This window comes from Schistocerca piceifrons, chromosome 2 (genome assembly GCF_021461385.2).
Source record: "Schistocerca piceifrons isolate TAMUIC-IGC-003096 chromosome 2, iqSchPice1.1, whole genome shotgun sequence".
NCBI classification, from domain to species: domain Eukaryota; kingdom Metazoa; phylum Arthropoda; class Insecta; order Orthoptera; family Acrididae; genus Schistocerca; species Schistocerca piceifrons.
The window spans coordinates 11512549-11532402 of NC_060139.1; the positions used below are offsets into that span (position 1 = coordinate 11512549).

The window sequence follows — 19854 nt, forward strand, 5'->3', positions numbered from 1 at the left end:
GAACAGGATTGGGGAGAAGAGAAGTTTGTGGCACAACTTGACTAGAAGAAGGGATCGATTGGTAGGACATGTTCTGAGGCATCAAGGGATCACCAATTTAGTATTGGAGGGCAGCGTGGAGGGTCAAAATCATAGAGGGAGACCAAGAGATGAATACACTAAGCAAATTCAGAAGGATGTAGGTTGCAGTAGGTACTGGGAGATAAAGAAGCTTACACAGGATAGAGTAGCATGGAGAGCTGCATCAAACCAGTCTCAGGACTGAAGACCACAACAACAACAACAACAACAACAACAACAACAACATGCCATTTCAAAAGACAACACATCAGAGATTCCCCACTGACCTTTCGATCACTAAGATATAATTGGATGGAAAAAAAAATTCTGGTCTTTGCTGAAAATTTTTAACCAGCAGTTGTTTGTACTGATACAGTATATTAGAATTAAATTATATTGTTTGGTTTATCTCTCAAACTGAAGGTTTATTTCAATCCTACCATCCCTTTGGTAGCTTATTCTGACTACTGGCCCAATCATGGTGGATTCTAATCCCTTCAAGTAGTCTGTGGACTTCATTCCTATGTGTACAGAAAAAATGCAGAAGTTCTTTTTTATTGAGGATATCTTTTTTTTTGTTTTTTTGTTTTTAAGAAAGAAGGAGGTGGGGGTAAGGAGGAGGCTGGGGCAGGGAGGGGGTGAGATAGAATGGTGGGAGTGGCAGACAGTGAAGTGTTGCAGTTTAGACGGACGGTAGTAGAGAAGGTGCGGAGGGGGATGGGGTAAGCAGCGGAAAGGAGAGAAATAAAAATAAAAGAAATTAAAAGACTGGGTGTGGCAGTGAAATACAGCTGTGTAGTGCTGGAATGGAAACAGGGAGGGGGCTGGATGTGTGAGGACAGCGACTAACAAAGGTTGAGGCCAGGAGGGTTATGGGAATATAGGATGTATTCCCACCTGCGCAATTCAGTAAAGCTGGTGTTGGTGGGAAGGATCCATATGGCACAGGCCTTGAAACAGTCATTGAGATGAGGGATATCATGTTTGGCAGCGTGTTCTGCTACAGGGTGGTCCACTTGTTTTTTGGCCACAGTTTATGGTTGGTCGTTCATGCAGACAGACAGGTTGTTTGTTGTCATGCCTATATAGAATGCAGCACAGTGGTTGCAGCTTAGCTTGTAGATCACGTGACTGGTTTCGCAGGTAGCCCTGTCTTTGATGTGATAGGTAATGTTAGTGACTGGACTGGAGCAGGTGGTGGTAGGAGGATGTACAGGACAGGTCTTGCATCTAGGTCTGTTACAGGGGTATGAGCCATGAGGTAAGGGATTGGGAGCAGGGTTTGTGTAAGGATAGATGAGTATATTGTGTAGGTTCAGTGGATGGTGGAATACCATGGTAGGAGGGGTGGGAAAGATAGTGGGTAGGACATTTCTCATTTCAGGGCACGACGAGAGATAATCGAAACCCCGGAGGAGAATGTAATTCAGTTGCTCCAGTCCTGGATGGTGCTGAGTTACGAGGGGAATGCTCCTCTGTGGCCGGACTGTGGGACTTTGCGAGGTGGTGGGAGACTGGAAAGATAAGGCATGGGGGATTTGTTTTTGTACAAGGCTGGGAGGATATTTACAGCCAGTGTCTATCGCAGCTCGGCATCTCCACTATATGGTGAGTAGCAACTTACTTTCTCTCATATTGTTACATTCCATCCTGGATTTTCCATTTTTTAATGGAAGGATGGAAATTTTTCTTCTCAAAAGCTGTTATCATTCAAAACATGGAGAATGGTTTAGAATTCAGTCACAAAGAACTGAAAGTAACAAGAACATAATGTGCACATGTGATCCTTCAGTGTATTACTAACCTCTTCAGTACTGAACAGGAAAAGGGAAAATACAAAGTTTGCCTTGATTTCTCCAAGTGTCATCCACAATGACAACAAATGTCATCTGAGGTTCATAAAAAGTACAACACACTGAATTTCACAACTATGTTTTATTAAAAATAGACTATACATACTGAGAGAACTTTATTTATGATTACATAGAGAAACAAATGACATTTATGTTACAAAAATACATCCTTAAAATGATAAAAATATGAAATGGCCACTCTTAGTGTGGCCACATGAATTTAATTTACCAAGTAAAATAGCTATCAAAAAATAAAGTCTCTTGCTTGAAAGCAAGCATGCTTTCAAAGTTTCAATACTGAAACAAATAAAATCAGAGCACACGTTGCACTGTAAATTTCTTCAGGTGCAGTATATATATATATATCTAAGATTTGTCATTTAAAGAGCTATGTAGCTCACACTGTTTTTGCATTTCTTTGGTCTGACACATCAGTTACTAAAGGAACTCACTTGTATTCAGTCTTCATAAATTCTGTAGTCATGCAAGATCCTTGTAATTAGTATTCAGACATTATGTATCCATATCTTACTCAAATGTTCCACAATATTTTCAAAGTACACAAAACTGAAGAACCACTTTTGCAAAATTTCAGTTTTGTAATTCACATGTGGTATACTTTTGAAGTCAACAGTCTCACCAAGGCCTCGTCAAACCAGTATCAGTAGCAAATAGTCATGGAGTGTCTGGAAGTCATGGCTATTGAAGATGATTTTTGATACAATCTTGATGATATCCATTAGATGCATTCATTATTTTCCTTTGCTCACCTGAAAAAGTATAGATAATAACAGATAATAACACTGATCTGCCACACTGAAGTTGTCAACATCATATATTGCATCTGGATACAACTGAGAGAAATATTCTTCCATATTGTAAAATAAATTACAATCTACCTGGTTAGCTCATCTCCAATCCCTTGCACTTCAAACATTTACAATAACAATTTTTGAAGAGGAAAGAGAAGAGTGTTCAAATTCAAAAATCAAACAGGGATAATGCAGGAGTAGGTCTAATTATGAATATGAAAAGAGGATTACATGTAAGCTACTACAAACAGTGTACACCATTGTGAATGCATTGTCACAGCTGACAGAGACATAAAGCCAACACCCACCACAGTAGTACAAGTTGATATGCTGAGTAGTTCTGCAGATTATGAAGAGATTGAAGAAATGTACTATGAGGTAAAAGAAACTATTCAGGTAGTTAATGGAGAAAAAATTTAATTATGCTGGGAGACTGGAATTTGATAGCAGGAAAAGAAAGAGAAGGATCAAGTGATAGGTGATTGTGGTCTGGGGGAAGGTAATGAAAAAGGAAGGTGTCTTGTAAAATTTTTCACAGAGCATAATTTAATCATCACCAACACTTTGTTTAAGAATTGTTAAAGAAGGTAGTAGACTTGGAAGGGATCTGGCAACATGTGGAAGGTTTCAGACTGATTGTATAGTGGCAAAACAGAGATTTCTAAACCAGATTTTAAACCATCAAACATTTCCAGGGCCATATGTGTGTTCTGACAACAATTTACAGATTATGAACTGTAGATTAAAACTGAAGAATTTCCAATAAGTTACGAAATTAAGGAGATGGGACTTTCATTTGTTGAAAAAAACAAGCTTGTTCAGAGTTTCAGAGAGACCAATAGGCAACAATTAACTGAAACATGTGAAAGAAATACAGTTGAAGAAAAATGGGGAATTTTGAGAGATGAAATGGTGAAGGTAGTGCAAGAGCACATAGGTGAAAAGACAAGGCCTAGCAGAAATCCTTAGATGTCACAGGAAATACTGAATTTAATTTATGAAAGAAGAAAATATAAAAATGCTACAAATGAAGCAGGTGAAAGGGAATACAAACATATAAGAAATGTAATTGATGGAAAGTGCAAAATGGCTGAGCAAAAATGGCTGTAGGACAGATGTAAGGAGGCAGAAGCATACATAACTAGGGAAAATATAGACAGTGCCTTGAGGAAAATAAAAGAAAGCTGCTGTGTGAATGTCAAGAGCTCAAATCAAAAGAAATACTACACATAGAAGGGAAAGCCAAAGTGGAAGGAGAATGTAGAGGAGTGTAATGTAGCAGAATGGGACAGTATTAAACCAATAGTACTATTTCACACATACTGGAGATCATGATACTATCATGTGATGTTTACGTGAAGTTATGTACGTGCAGAAGTTTAAACTGTGACATTGCTAGCTTACTGTATTAATGACAACTTTTTGACTTAAGATGAAATTATTCTGATTAATTTATGGAGATATTGTACCACAAATCAAAAATATGTCAAATGTAATGTAAACATAAGGCTAACTTATCCTTTGTGGAGTTTATATGTAGACTAATACTAAATTTGATATTGCTCACAGAAAAGACCCAGGATTAATGCCAGCAACAAAAGTTATACTGCAGTTTCACAGAAATAATTAGGTCACTGTAATCAATATACATTTCATAAAGTCTTAATATGAAAATTGTGATATTTCAACATACTATCTGTATCAGAGACATCATTATGATTTTTAAAGCTAAACTCCATACCCAGTTCTATGAAAGTATATAAATATTAACTGTAAATTGTTACAGCATGGAATTGCTGTAGCAAATCTGAACTAGAAACATAGGGTATAAAAAGTTTTTGGTTTAGTCAGAACCAGTGGCCATTTGTATAGTCATTTGAACGCCTGTCTTACTGTAGCTATGGTACAGTATATTAAGCAAGGTTTGAATGACAAAATGAAGCTGGAATCCAGGCAGATTGTGAGAATCAGTTAATTCCTTTTGCTCAGGTTTTAAGTGTGATGGAATGAACACTCAGCTAAAGGCACCATCTGTATGTGCAAAAACAGTCATCCTTAAATAACTCTGGACTGGAGGAAGACAGATAGTTCAAATTTGGTCTGTCAGTGCATCAAACATAAGATAAGTTTTAACTGTTCAAAAAATTTTGGTTCATTTGGATTTTATGTGCAAAAAAACACATATTTCTGGGAGAGTTCTGAGGTATGCCACTTCTGTTCTTCAAACTTGGCACAAAGGTAAATAAACGGATAAAGCCAAAAAAATTTTTTTATCAATAATCTTTATCCATGGTCAAGATATGAGGGTTTAAATTCAGGCTAAATGTCGCATGTTAAATTGATATTAAGTGTTTGAAGTCTTTTTAGATATTATTTTTAGACCCAGTATTACATTTGTGCACTGCACAATTTTTGAGAAAAGAGAAATAATGGTGACAACAAGGGTCATTAATGAATATGTGTATTGTGAAATAGTTCCTAAAAGAGATATTTGCATGATTTTCATAAACCTAGACCAGTTGAAAGTGGTAGATGTGACACTGGTGCTTTGTTACATGTAAATTTCATCCCTTTTCCTACAGTGTTGATATTCCTGCACGGAGTTTCCATTGTTTGATTTTAAAGTTGTTGGCTGGAATTTCATAGCCACCTGATCCACATGTGGAACTAAGTTTTTATTCGTGGAAACTTTGGAGAGAAAACATGAGAAGTGTAAGTTAGTGCAGAAGATTTGCTTAGGCAATAAATAATATCTCTCCTCCTGTCATGTATAATTAAAAAAGAATATAGACCTTGTCTTGAATATTAAGGTAGTAAACAGAAATGCTTGTAGACTGAATCTTTCATTGTGCAGCAGCATGTGGGAGTGTGTGTGTTGCCATCTGGCCACACAATTTTAATATTTCAGGAAGCTAGAAACAGTGCAAACTATGTTGCAGAGCAAAAGACTTTGTCTGGAAACATTTATTTAGGCTGTAACAGACATTTCTTGACAATATATTTTCTTCTGGGTGTGCTAATCAAGCAAGGTATGCAGGAGACCTTGTGAAGTTTGGAAACTGGGAAAGAGATACTGGCAGAAGTGAAGCTATGAGAGCAGGTCATGAATCATGTTTGGACAACTCACTGGTAAGAGCATTTCCATTTCAAGAACATTTCCACAAAAGGCCAGGTTCTGGGTTCAGGTTCTGGACTGTTTTTATTTTCAACAATAGAAATCCAGAACAGAATAACAACAATATTACGAAAAGAATAGACTGCTACTTACAACATAGGGGAGGCTTCAAGTCACAGAGAGGCACAATGAAAAGACTGCTAAACATATAAGATATCATGTAAAAAATGTCCTTATATAAGTGCAGCTGACACAAAAATGGTTACAGACTCCAGCTGCTGTATTTGTATTCAAAGTGGGTTTTACTTACCATGTACTAAGTTGTTTATACGCTCTGCTACAATATAACCAGAAAATCCAATACTGATGCAAATTGCTTGAAACACGATGAACGACATCCAGTTACTGAACATAATTTTTACTATGGGATATGCCCAAGGCCCACCCAGCATGTGACAACTATTTGCCCTGCAACAAAGAAAATCACAGATAACAAATGGAGCTTACAGCTTATATGATATTTAAATTATCTCTGCTATTCACGTGCACTTCACTGCAAGGATGCTGATGAAGTGATGGATGTCTCCTCACACTTTTTTTGTCACATTCAGAGACATAATGAGGAGAGGAATGAAGAGAATCCACTGTACATGTTAGTGGTACAGAAAGCAAAAAGAACAAGCTATAGCTTTTAAGAACCTTCAGCATCGCAGTAAGTCAGCAATCATTGGTTAATATATTAAAAAACTAGAAACCCGCCTCGATTGCGAAAAAAGCACCTAGTGTTAACCTAGGTTTTGGTGTAGATAACTACACCTTCTTCAGAACAATAAAACCCACAAGTGCCTAGGAAGACATTTGTCAATGATTAAAAGAAAACCATAGCTATACATTTATAAACAAAAAAAAGAAAACATAAACAGAACATATGTACAAAGTCAAAACCACTACTTAACTTAATGGTGTATGCTCCACCTCACACCGGCCTATGTTCGATGGGCCATGACCCTGTACTCACCAGACCAGAAGTCCTGATCATTCTGCCATTGAATGTAATTAATACGCACCATGTCTAACTTCAATTTATCCATTTTTCTTTCCAATTTTTTTAATGAAACTACCCAATTAAGTCATCTAACATTCCACACTTGATCAATAGAGTGCCATTTTTGTTGTTCCTGATTGAGTATTTCGATGATCGTGTGATTGCTTTGGGCTATCCGAAACTTACAGGAGGCGGCGTGGATTGGCCTCCCTATTCGCCAGACATGAACCCCTGTGACTTCTTTCTGTGGGGACACTTGAAAGACCAGGTGTACCGCCAGAATCCAGAAACAACTGAACAGCTGAAGCAGTACATCTCATCTGCATGTGAAGCCATTCCGCCAGACACGTTGTCAAAGGTTTCGGGTAATTTCATTCAGAGACTACGCCATATTATTGCTACGCATGGTGGATATGTGGAAAATATCGTACTATAGAGTTTCCCAGACCGCAGCGCCATCTGTTGTTGAAAATTGTAACTACTGTAATTTCGAAAGTTTGTCTGCCTGAAAATGTACTGTTGTCCCAAGCATATTGCAACAAACGGTGTATTTCTATCGCTGCTCGTTTAGTTTTTATTGCCGTTTCAAATATACCGGTCATTTTTTTTAAACACCCTGTATCTGAAAGAGGTCAGGAGAGGAATCAAAAAAAACTTCTTCAATGAGCAACGAAAGAGTGAAGCTGTAAAACTTGAAGAGAAACGGTAACCTCTATAACGCAGGTGAAAGGAAAACCTACAACATCTACAAAGAGAGAGACAAGATTAACGAATACCTGGATATAAAATGTTGATTACTGTAAAAATTTCTCCATATCAAAACACCAATTTTTATAAATATTTTCAACAGCAACGATATGAGTGTTTTGCTTAATTTAATATAGTTTATCCTGTTTTTACTTACGTTATGCTGTACAGTAGTACCATCCCAACAATTGTTACGAAAGCCCGTCTTCTGCTGGGAAACTTGGGTGCACAAATGATGATCTCCATCAGACTAATAATGATAATATTTGTGTGTAGACAGTGGTTCATCCAGGACTCCAGGTAACGTTCCATTATGCCTCGATCTTCTATCATATGTGGTGCTGAGAGATACAGGCTCCAAAATAAGACCAACACAATCTGTGAAGAGAGCGTACATTTTAGAAAATTTATCAGTAACATCCAATAATTACAATTAATTCGTTGATTGACTAATCACTAATATTACACCAGCTAAATGTGAATGTTCATATTGGATTATAGTCGTCTGCACACTCAAGAAATACCGGTATTAGCACGATGTTCTTCGTGTTGAAGCAACCAAGTGTGATACCATCCTTCTTTCTCCGTTACGACTCATTTATTTTATATGAAAGTATAAGTCATGGTTTAGACCATGAGTGTCCAATCCGCGGCCGAAAGCAAATATGTGTGCGGCCCAAAGCGTGAGCATCTGTCACACAATCGTAAAAAAATTCCATAGAATTCCGATAATGTACAGTTATGATAAACTGAATCTTTTCTAGTTGAAACTCTCGCCACACTATGCTGTTCTCTCATCGATCCATCCTGGTTTTTTAAAGCATATTATGTGCGGCCCAAAAATACTAGGCTAGTCTTCTTCCTGTGCGGCCCAGGGAACCATCCTGACTATAAAAATACCGGTTGCTATGAATATCCTGTTACATCGTTCACCGATATGACAACACCAGCGGATTCGAGTAAATAACACTGCAAATAGCCTTTTATACCTGTAAGTACTTATTTTTTATGAACAACCACGCAAAGATACGAAAACAGTAGGCCTAAAGTACGTTATAAGAGCATCTTGGTTTGTATCACAGATGTGTTAGATCACAGAACAGACAGTCTGGTTTGTATACGGTACTGATGACTCAGCATTATTCACTTTCATGTAGTTAACGGTTTTCTCTGCAGTATTGCACGTTCGTGGTGAATACACCTTTTCGAGCAACAACTCAGAAAGTGAAAGATGTTTTGGAAGTAACTGATCGTCACTGAATATACGGCAGTAAAAACAAATACTGCGAACAATTTACAATACTTAGTAAATACTCGAGTGGTGTTACGATTAACGAAAAGATTCAAAAAGAACCGGTGATTCTTTGCGTACCGGTACCATTACTCAGCTTCATCTTGGTCCAGTGTTTACAGACTGTGCATAAAAACCGGTATTCAAGAGTAGACTTTTAGTGGTTATAGCTGTTTTCTCGAGTGACAATTTAAATTAAGTAGCCTACATTATGACAGGTAGGGTACTATTTATTCTTCATTCGCTTGCTTCACGGACATCGATTACAGATAACGGTGCGGTAGTGGACAAGCACAAACTGTTTTAAATTGTAATATTTAATTTGAAAGCGACTATGATGTCTCTTGTCACAGTATTAATGAACGTATTACACAGTTTCAAATCGCATTCGCAGTTGAGCGTAATGGTGTGCCTCCCCCTCACACAATGAACTGTTTACTGTTGTGACAATACAGATTAGGGTAATTTGCAAAAATGATTGCCTATCGAAGTCGCAGGGTCCAAACAATACATATCGAACGTGCGATCGGAAATCGATCATGCGACTCCCCGGTGGCGGGCATGTGATCAGTTATTTGTGATCGTCAATTTTGTCTGTTTCCCGTCGTTCCCTTAGTTGCTCTAAATTACATACCTCAGCGAATTATTTGTTAGTTGCTAGGAAAACCCAGACGATTTATGTCGTTAGTAAGTGGGATGTCTGGTGTTCTTGATGTTTCTTCGGCGGATTCTCTCACATGGAAGAATCTAATTCCATGTTTGTCCAGTGTAGAAAATTGTTCGACTTTTTGTCGCAAATATGGAGTAGGCCTACTACCGGACGAGGAAAGAAGGGACTGTGTAGACTGTGGTGGTGCGAAGTGTGTAAAACTTCGCAAGAACAGTTTCGATGCTGAAATACCGTTACAATTTCATTGCATACAGTGCGGAAAACGAACGAGTATCAGGAAGAATACATCGTTCGACTCTTCCAAATTATCCATCTAGACCACCGTAATGGACTTTCACATGACGATAACACCGACGACGAGTAAGGTAAGTCGTCTCCTTTGCAGTTACAAGTATTTTTGTAGCGCTCTTCTTTTGTCGTTGCTGTAGTGAACAACGTAAACATACTCATAACGCCCGCCACCAGAGTCGCATGATCGATTTCCGACCGCACGTTCGATATGTATCGTTTGGACCCAGCGACTTCGATAGGCAATCATTCTTGGAGATTACCCAGATTAGTGTGCTAACTGGAACCTGCGATTTTGGCAGTCTCAAAGCTATCAACATCACGTATTTATCTTACATCACCTATCTGTTGTGAAGAAATTACACAGTCGTCACATTATCATGCACTCCACGAGCCGCTGTTCAGTTCTGACGTCTTTCAGCGGCAGTCAGACGTTGTGTTCGCTCCTGACGTCTTTGAACGGAGGACGACCTAATAACTTCCGTCTGCTATCTGATAGCGCGTATGGAGAATGTGGTAATCTCCAAGAATGTTTGCCTATCGAAGCCGCGGGCTGCAAACGGTACATATCCAACGCGCGATTCTAAGTCGATCACGCGACTGTGGTGGGCCGACCGCTGTGGCCGAGCTGTTCTAGGCTCTTCAGTCTGGAACCGCGCGACCGCTGCGGTCGCAGGTTCGAATCCTGCCTGGGGCATGGATGTGTGCGATGCCCTTAGGTTAATTAGGTTTAAGTAGTTCTAACTTCTAGGGGACTGATGATCTCAGATGTTAAGTTCCATAGTGCTCAGAGCCATTTGACTGTGGTGGTGGGCGTTATGATAAATTATTTGTGAGATGCTAGGAAAACCAAAACGATTTCTGACGGTAGTTAGTGGGATTTGTGGTACTGTTTACGTTTCTTCGGCCGATTGACTCACGTGTAAGTATCTAATTCCATGATCATGAAATGTAGAAAGTTGAATTTTTGTCGGAAATGTGACACTCTACCTATATTTTTGCGTGACATTGACAGTCTACCAATGTTACGGGAAAAAAGGGAATGCTTCCCGTAGCATACACGTCAAATGGACTTCCTCATGACGACAACGCCGACGACGAGTGAGGGAAGTCGTTTCCTTTGTAATTAGAACTATTTTAGTAACGCTCTTCTTTTGTTGTTTCTGTACTGACTACTATAAACATGCTCATAACGCCCGCCACCACAGTCTCGTAGTCGATTTAGAATCGCACGTTCGACATCTATTGTTTGGAGCCCGCAGCTGCGATAGGCAAACATTCTTGGAAATTACCGAGAATCTTGCAACGAGGAAGAACTCGACGAAGAAAAAAAGAAGTATCCTACTGGCTGGGAGTGTTTACTGGACCTGTATTTGAACCAGGATTTCAGTCTACTGCGGTCAACAAATGGGCCACACCGGTATGCGCACATCTGCTCGACTTTGAAGTTCCCAATTCTTCTGCTGGCAATAATACTCCAGCAAAAGGCGCCGGAGAGTTGAAGTTTTCTGACAAGTGCTAGAGAGGAGCGCACGTGTCAATTTTAGGACTGAAACTTTCTGGTGGATTTAAACCGTCAGTTGGACTGGGAGTCAAACCAGAAACCTCTGCCTTGTGCGGGCAAATGCTCTGCCACCCTCACATCTACACCACTCCTCTGCAGTTCACAATTAAGTGTTTGACAGAAGGTACACCGAACCACTTCCAGATTCTTTCTCGACCGTTTCATTCCAGAATAGCACGAGGGCGAAATGAACACCTCAGTCTTCCCGTCTGATTTCTCTTATTTTCTTACGACGGTCATTTCTTCCTATCTAGATGGGAACAAACAAAATATTTTCACATTCGGAGGATATAACAGATAACAGAAGGCAGCATGTCATTCTCAATGGAGACAAGTCTTCCAAAGTAAGAGTGATTTCAGGTCTGCCGCAGGGGAGTGTCGTAGGACCGTTGCCATTCACAATATACATAAATGACCTTGTAAATGACATCGGAAGTTCACTGAGGCTTTTTGCGGATGATGCTGTAGTATATCGAGAGGTTGTAACGATGCGAAATTGTACTGCAGGAGGATCTGCAACGAATTGACGCAAGGTGCAGGAAATGGCAACTGAATCGCAATGTAGACAAGTGCTGCGAATACATAGAAAGAAATATCCTTTATCATTTAGCTACAATATAGCAGGTCAGTAACTGGAAGCAGTTAATTCCATAAATTATCTGGGAGTACGCATTAGGAGTGATTTAAAATGGAACGATCATATAAACTTGATCTTCGGTAGGCCTAAAGCAGATGTCAGACTGAGATTCATTGGAAGAATCCTAAGGAAATGCAATCCGAAAACAAAGGAAGTAGGTTACAGTCACTCGTTCGTCCACTGCTTGAATACTGCTCACCAGTGTGGGATCCGTACCAGATGGGATTGATAGAAGAGATAGAGAAGTTCCAACGGAGAGCAGCGCGCTTCGTTACAGGATCATTTAGTAATCACGAAAGCGTTACGGAGATGATAGATAAACTCCAGTGGAAGACTCTGCAGGAGAGACGCTCAGTAGCTCGGTACGGGCTTTTGTTAAAGTTTCGAGAATATACCTTCACCGAAGAGTCAAGCAGTATATTGCTCCCTCCTACGTATATCTCGCGAAGAGACCATGAGGATAAAATCAGAGATTAGAGCCCACACAGAGGCATACCGACTATCCTTCTTTCCACGAACAATACGAGACTGAAATAGAAGGGAGAACCGATAGAGGTACTCAAGGTACCCTCCGCCACACACCGTCAGGTGGCTAGCGGAGTATGGATGTAGATGTAGAAAGTTGTCGATTGACACTGTGAAAAGATTTCGGCGCAACGAAAAATATATATCGGTATAAGACATTATGCAAATGAATGCTCCAAACCAACTCCAACAAGGTATTATGTTTTTTTTTTTAATATTTTACATGACAGATCTGTTTCGGCTTATTTCTGTCATGCCTCGGTTAGTATAATACTTCTTGCAGTTACGAAACGTAAAAATACTTTTTTGTCAGACATTTTGACAGTTCACTTTTGACAGTTCTTTGCTATGATGCTGTATGTTTACAAAGGATATAGGAAGGTAGGAGACGAGGTACTGGCGGAATTAAAGCTATGAAAACGGTGCATGACTCGTACTTGGGTAGCTCAGTTGGTAGAGCACTTACCCGCGAAAGGCAAAGGTCTCGAGTTCGAGTCTCGGTCTGGCACACAGTTTTAATCGTCCAGGAACTTTCATATCAGCGCACACTCCGCTGTAGAGTGAAAATTTCACTCTAGAAAGGATATACAGCTTACCAGAAATGATGCTACCTACCGTTGTTCCTATGTTCCTTTAAATTTTATTATTTATTTATTTGAATGGCACTTTTAAAGAGCACGTTAAATCAATACATCAATTCTTGTTTTCTTCCTTCTTCTTCCTTTCTGCCCACATTAATTTCATGCGTTCTTATCTCTGTCTTCGGAGCTTCTCAATGTTATAAGGGTGCTTTTTTTTCTCTCTTGTTCTTCCTTGAAGGTCACCTTCTGAGTTCTGTTCCCATACAAGTTTGTGTTGCGTGTGTTCATTTACTCAATGTTTGTTTCTTCGAGGTCATTTAAAGTCTGTGTAAACCGCACTGCTTGTCATATGTTTTCTACATGTTCATAGATTTCCCTTGTTGGGTCGTGGTGAGTTACTGTTGTCCTTCGGCCGAGTATGCTTCTAACCAGTCTCCTTTCGATTTTCATTACTTTATTTGTCCCGCCTTCTCGTACTAGGTTTGGTGCTTAGGAACTATACATAACCTCTGTGCTCACCACTGTATTGTAGTGTTTAGTTTTGTTGCCTACGTTAATGCCTTCTTCTTGTATATGTTTCTGGTGGTCTGGAATGCGATGTTAATTTTTTTTTGCTCTTATCTCTAGACTTTCTTTCTCATTACTGTTTATGGTTAGCCACTCACCTAAATATTTGAATGAATTAACTTTCTTGATTGTGTTTTGATTTGTGAGTAGTTTCCTTGGGCAATTTTTTACGTTTGTTATAAACCCTGTCTTTGTGAAAGAAGTTTGTGAAATGACTTTTCTCGCTTGCTCAATTAGGTTTTCTGTTTGGATTTTTGCATTCACCGGTGTGTCTGTGATCAGAGCAACGCCATCCACGAATGCCAAGGAATCTACACTGATGTTATCCTTTCGGTTTTCCTAATTTGATGCTTTCGTATCGGATTTTCTCCACTCTTTAATCACTTTTTCCAGGGCACAGGTAACAACTCGTCTCCCTGCCTGACTCCTGTTTTTATTTCAAAGGTTTTGGAGAAGCCTCCATAGAGCCTAACTTTCGATGACGTGTTTGTCATTGTGTCTTTGATAACGTTTGCAGTTTTTGGATCTAAGCCGAATTCTTTTATAATACTGATAAGGGATTATCTAGCAATGGAATCATACGCTTTCATGAAAAATACAAAGGTAACATTTGTTTCTTTATTTGTCTGTTTTCTCATTTCAAGGATGGTCTTTAGATCCAGATCTGTTCAATGCATGATCTATTTTTCCGAAATCCAGCTTGGTATACCCTTACTTGTGGGTCTAGTTGATATCCCGCCCGGATGGGTAGTGCTGTAAAAAGGATCTTATATGTTACTGGCAGAAGCGATATCCCCATACAATTATTTGATTTAGTGCCTTTCTTGTGAAGAGGGTGTATGACGGCAGTTTCCCAGTCTTCCAGAATTTCTTCTTTCTCCTAGATTTTATCTATTATATTTTTAAGTTTAAGAATGATGTCATATCTTAACAGCCTTCCAAAGCTCTGCCTTAATCCCAGCCTCACTGGCTGCCTTATAGTTTTTTTAAGCGCATATGATTTCTTAAAGTTATTTTAAATCCGGGACCTTCGAATTGTTATTTTGAGTATAATTTTCATTAAAATGTATTTTGGTTTCAGAGTTATGATAACTGTGTAAATATTCAAACTATTTTGCTATTATGTCTCAGTTTTTCTGCTTAGGATGGACCATTTGATTGGTTTTTGGGCTCAGTAGTTGGGCTCATGATGAAGAGCTTCCTCTCTTAAACATTCTAATAGCTTCGCTTTTCTTTTGTAGGACGTTTTCTGCGTTTTCCTGACTATTGTTTGTATTCCACTTATCCCATGATTTGTGTCTTTCTTGTAGAACCTGGTCACATTGGTGGTTCCACGATGTCTGTATTTTACGTTTGGTATGTGGTGCCGTTCTGACCGTTGCTTCTATGATGTCATTTCTAAGGTCATCCCATGTTTGAAAGTCATGGTTTTGAAGTTCTGCCTTTAATTTTATCGGCTGTAGCTTACTGCGGTCGTATTTTGGGATCTTAGTAAAGGACTGTCAAAACTGAACTGCCAAAATACCTGACCAGAACGTCGCAACTACAAAAACTATTATACTTACCGAGACATGACAGAAAGTCTTTACTATAGATGCAATATGGTCGCCACTTCCAACCACACGTAAGTACCAGCGTAAACGTAAACGTAAAACAGCTACAATTTATATACAGATAATCTTACTAATCGCAGGTCACTTGATAATGGCAATAATCTGAAACGCGCCTGTCGTGTAAAATAGCTGTAAACATACAACAAGAAATATACCACAAAAAATGCACGTACTTTAGCAAAAGCAATAAAAGACATACAAATACCACCAAGTGGGAAACTTTTATCTTTTGACAGTACAAACGTTTACATCAACATACCAGTACAGGAAACAATAGAAATTATAAAACAAAATCTGTTACAGCATAGGAAAACTTCTACTGCTCGAAGTTAGGAAATCATAGATGTCCTTAAAACTACTTTATCACAAAATTATTTTGAATTCAACTGAAAGATCTACACCCAAGCAGACAGAGTAGCTATGGGAAACTGTGTAGCTGGCACAATTGCAAGTACTCAACACATTAGAAGAAAATTTCTTTCCACTTACAGTTGCCAGTACTTAATAAGGTCATCTACTATTATAGATATTTAGATGATGTGTTAATGCTGGTTGATGGAAACAATACAGACATCAATACTGAACAACCTCCATCCCAACAGCAAATTTACTATGAAGTTGTAAACAGACAATTCAATAAATGACTTAGAACTGAGTATTAGCAAAGGCAACATACACAGATAAACCAACCATCACATATAATATTATAAAGGCCAACTCTTGCTATTCTAAAATACAAAAGCATGCCTTCTTTCACTGCTTTATAAACATAATAATCAGTTTGCTTTCAGAACCACCAGCTATGAAAAAAGAACTAAAAACACGCTGTTACATAGCCTACAAAACCGATTTTGATCAAGATATAGTAAGAAAATTGTATCAAAAACATACAAAACCGAAACCCATCACGATAAATAAGGGCATACATCTTACCAGAGAAATCTTAACAAAACACTGAACAATCTACATGCCTACAATTTAACTGCAACGCATATTAAATAGGATAAATTCACTATTTAAATCCACGCACAGGTAACTGGCTTTACACACAAACAGCAGTCTTATAACGAAATTACGTTCAAGCACGACCAAAATCTCAGAGTATGCCACTTCTGGAATATATAAAATCAATTGTGACGGTTGCAACAATTTGTATGTTGGCCAAACTGGACGAAATTTCAACAACGGATTAAAAAAAAAAAAACCACTAGAAACAGTGATAATAATCCGGCAAGTTTCTATTTATACTTGAAAACTCAGCACCGCAAAGCGAAGAAAATTGAACATATGTTAGAAATATTGAACAAAATACCGAAAGCATTTGCTATGCACATTGTCGAAGAACTGCAAATTTATATACATGCAAGGAAAGTTCACACGAAATTTTAACTGGACACACAGATTTTAAACATGAATGCTATCTACAAAACATTAAAGACCCGTATCCATTTACAAATATGGTCCGTATCCAATTACATATCTGGTACAGCACTCAGCCAGCTACTACTTTGTTCAATAAACAACACTGTATTGAATGTGTTGCAGAACACCGCATCACCATTACCATCTGCCTACAGCGCTCCAAATCTCATGGCAGAAGACAGCGAACTGAGTTTTGTAAGGTCTTTGTTTGCGGAATCGATGTTGATTTTTAAAGAGAAGATTTTCTTTCTTGTAGAACGTCATAGTGCATGAGCGTATATGTCCTACAATTCTACAAGACTGACGTCATCGGTGTAACCTACAACCAGTTGAGTACCAGGGCAATAGGTATACACGTATATTCCAAGCTTGTTTTACTCTGTTTCCTCCTTCTCCCTCTCTCTACATCTACTTCTACATGGATACACTGCAAATCACATTTAAGTGCCTGGCAGAGGGTTCATCGAACCACCTTCACAATTCTCTATTATTCCAATCTCGTATAGCGCGCGTAAAGAATGAACACCTATGTCTTTCCGTACGAGCTCTGATTTCCCTTATCTTATCGTCGTGATCGTTCCGCCCTATGTAGGTCGGAGTCAAAAAAATATTTTCGCATTCGGACGAGAAAGTTGGTGATTGGAATTTCGTGAGAAGATTCAGTCGCAACGAAAAACGCCTCTGTTTTAATGGTTTCCAGCTCAAATCCTGTATCATTTCTGTGACACTCTCTCCCATATTTCGCGATAATACAAAACGTGCTGCCTTCCTTTGAACTTTTTCGATGTAAGGGTCCCACAGCGCGCAGCAGTATTCTAAAAGAGGACGGACAAGCGTAGTGTAGGTAGTCTCCTCAGTAGGTCTGTTACATTTTCTAAGTGTCCTTCCAATAAAACGCAGCCTTTGGTTAGCGTTCCCCACAACATTTTCTGTGTGTTCCTACCAATTTAAGTTGTTCGTAATTGTAATACCTAGGTATTTAGTTGGATTTACGGCTTTTAGATTAGACTGATTTATCATGTAACCGAAGTTTAACGAGTTCCTTTTCGCACTCTTGTGGATGACCTCACACTTTTAATTATCTAGGGTCAACTGCCACTTTTCACACCATTCCGATATTTTTTCTAAATCGTTTTGCAGTTTGTTTTGATCTTCAGATGACTTTATTAGTCGATAAACGACAGCGTCATCTGCAAACAACCTAAGACGGCTGCTCAGATTGTCTCCCAAACCGCTTATATAGATAAGGAACAGCAAAGGGCCTATAACACTACCTTGGGGAACACCTGAATCACCTCTGTTTTACTCGATGACTTGCCGTCAATTACCACGAACTGTGACCTCTCTGACAGGAAATCGCAAATCCAGTCACATAGCTGAGACCATATTCCATAAGCACGCAATTTTACTACGAGCCGTCGTCTCTGTGTCGATCCCCTGCACCTCATCTCTCTGCCCACCCGCTCCAACACCCATTCTATCTCCATCTTCTTCGCCCCCCCCCCCCCCCTTGTCATCTTGTCCTACTCCTCGCTCTGTCCGTCTCCTCCTACTCCTCTCTCTGTTTATCTGCTCTTCCCGCCTCTGTCCATCTCTTCCTACCCCTCTCCAATTCTTCCCCCCCCCCTCTGTCTATTTCCTTCTCCCCTCATGTCTGTCTACCTCCTCTTTCTCTGTACATTACCCCTTCTCCCCTCTCTTTGTCCAGGTCGCCTCTCCTTGTCGCCGCGCAGGGTAGCCCCACGGTTTGAGGCGCCTTGTCGCCGTACGCGCGGCTGTCCCCGTCGGAGGTTCGAGTCCTCCCTCGGGCATGGGTGTGTGTGATGTCCTTAGCGTAAGTTATTTTAAGTTAGGTTAACTAGTGCGTAAGCTTAGGGACCGATGACCTCAGCAGTTTGGTCCCATAAGACCCTACCACAAATTTCCAATTTTTTCCTCTCCTTATCTCTGTCCCTCTCCTTTCCATTATCTTTGCCCATCACTTCCTTCCCACTTTCTGTCTCACCATTTGCTCCTCACCCTTGTATCTTTACGTTATCACCCTCATTCCACTTCTTACCCCCAGAGTATATACTTCCACATCTGCATCTGAATCTGTATATATACTCCGCAATCCACCGTACGGTGCGTGGCGGAGGGTACCTCGTACCACAACTAGCATCTTCTCTCCCTGTTCCACTCCCAAACAGAACGAGGGAAAATGACTGCCTATATGCCTCTGTACGAGCCCTAATCTCTCTTATCTTATCTTTGTGGTCTTTCCGCGAAATGTAAGTTGGCGGTAGTGAATTTGTACTGCAGTCAGCCTCAAATGCTGGTTCTCTAAATATCCTCAGTAGCGATTCACGAAAAGAACGCCTCCTTTCCTCTAGACTCCCACTCGAGTTCCTGAAGCATTTCCGTAACACTCGCGTGATGATCAAACCTACCAGTAACAAATCTAGCAGCCCGCCTCTGAATTGCATCTATGTCCTCCCTCAATCCGACCTGATAGGGATCCCAAACGCTCGAGCAGTACTCAAGAATAGGTCGTATTAGTGTTTTATAAGCGGTCTCCTTTACAGATGAACCACATCTTCCCAAAATTCTACCAATGAACCGAAGACGACTATCCGCCTTCCCCAAAACTGCCATTACATGCTTGTCCCACTTCATATCGCTCTGCAATGTTACGCCCAAATATTTAATCGACGTGACTGTGTCAAGCGCTACAGTACTGATGGATTATTCAAACATTACTGGATTCTTTTTCCTATTCATCTGCATTAATTTACATTTATCTATATTTAGAGTTAGCTGCCATTCTTTACACCAATCACAAATCCTGTCCAAGTCATCTTGTATCCTCCTACAGTCACTCAACGACGACACCTTCCCGTACACCACAGCATAATCAGCAAACAGGCGCACATTGCTATCCACCCTATCCAAAAGATCATTTATGTAGATAGATGACAACAGCGGACCTACCACACTTCCCTGGGGCACTCCAGATGATACCCTCACCTCCGATGAACACTCACCATCGAGGACAACGTACTTAAGAAGTCTTCGAGCCACTCAC

General features: G+C 39.7%; 1 protein-coding gene across 4 annotated transcripts in view; it reads right to left on the minus strand.

Moving 5' to 3' along the window:
- Positions 1 to 2088: 2088 nt before the first annotated feature.
- LOC124777476 (androgen-dependent TFPI-regulating protein-like) overlaps positions 2089 to 19854 on the minus strand; it is a 218185-nt gene continuing 200419 nt past the window's right edge. For all 4 annotated transcript variants that reach the window (XM_047252908.1, XM_047252907.1, XM_047252905.1 and 1 more), the window contains exons 3-5: positions 7790 to 8010; positions 6151 to 6308; positions 2089 to 2683 (exon numbers count right to left, since the gene is read on the minus strand). In XM_047252908.1, the coding sequence (XP_047108864.1) occupies positions 2613 to 2683; positions 6151 to 6308; positions 7790 to 8010 (450 nt within the window). In that variant the 3' untranslated portion in view covers positions 2089 to 2612. The remainder of the gene's footprint in view (positions 2684 to 6150; positions 6309 to 7789; positions 8011 to 19854) is intronic.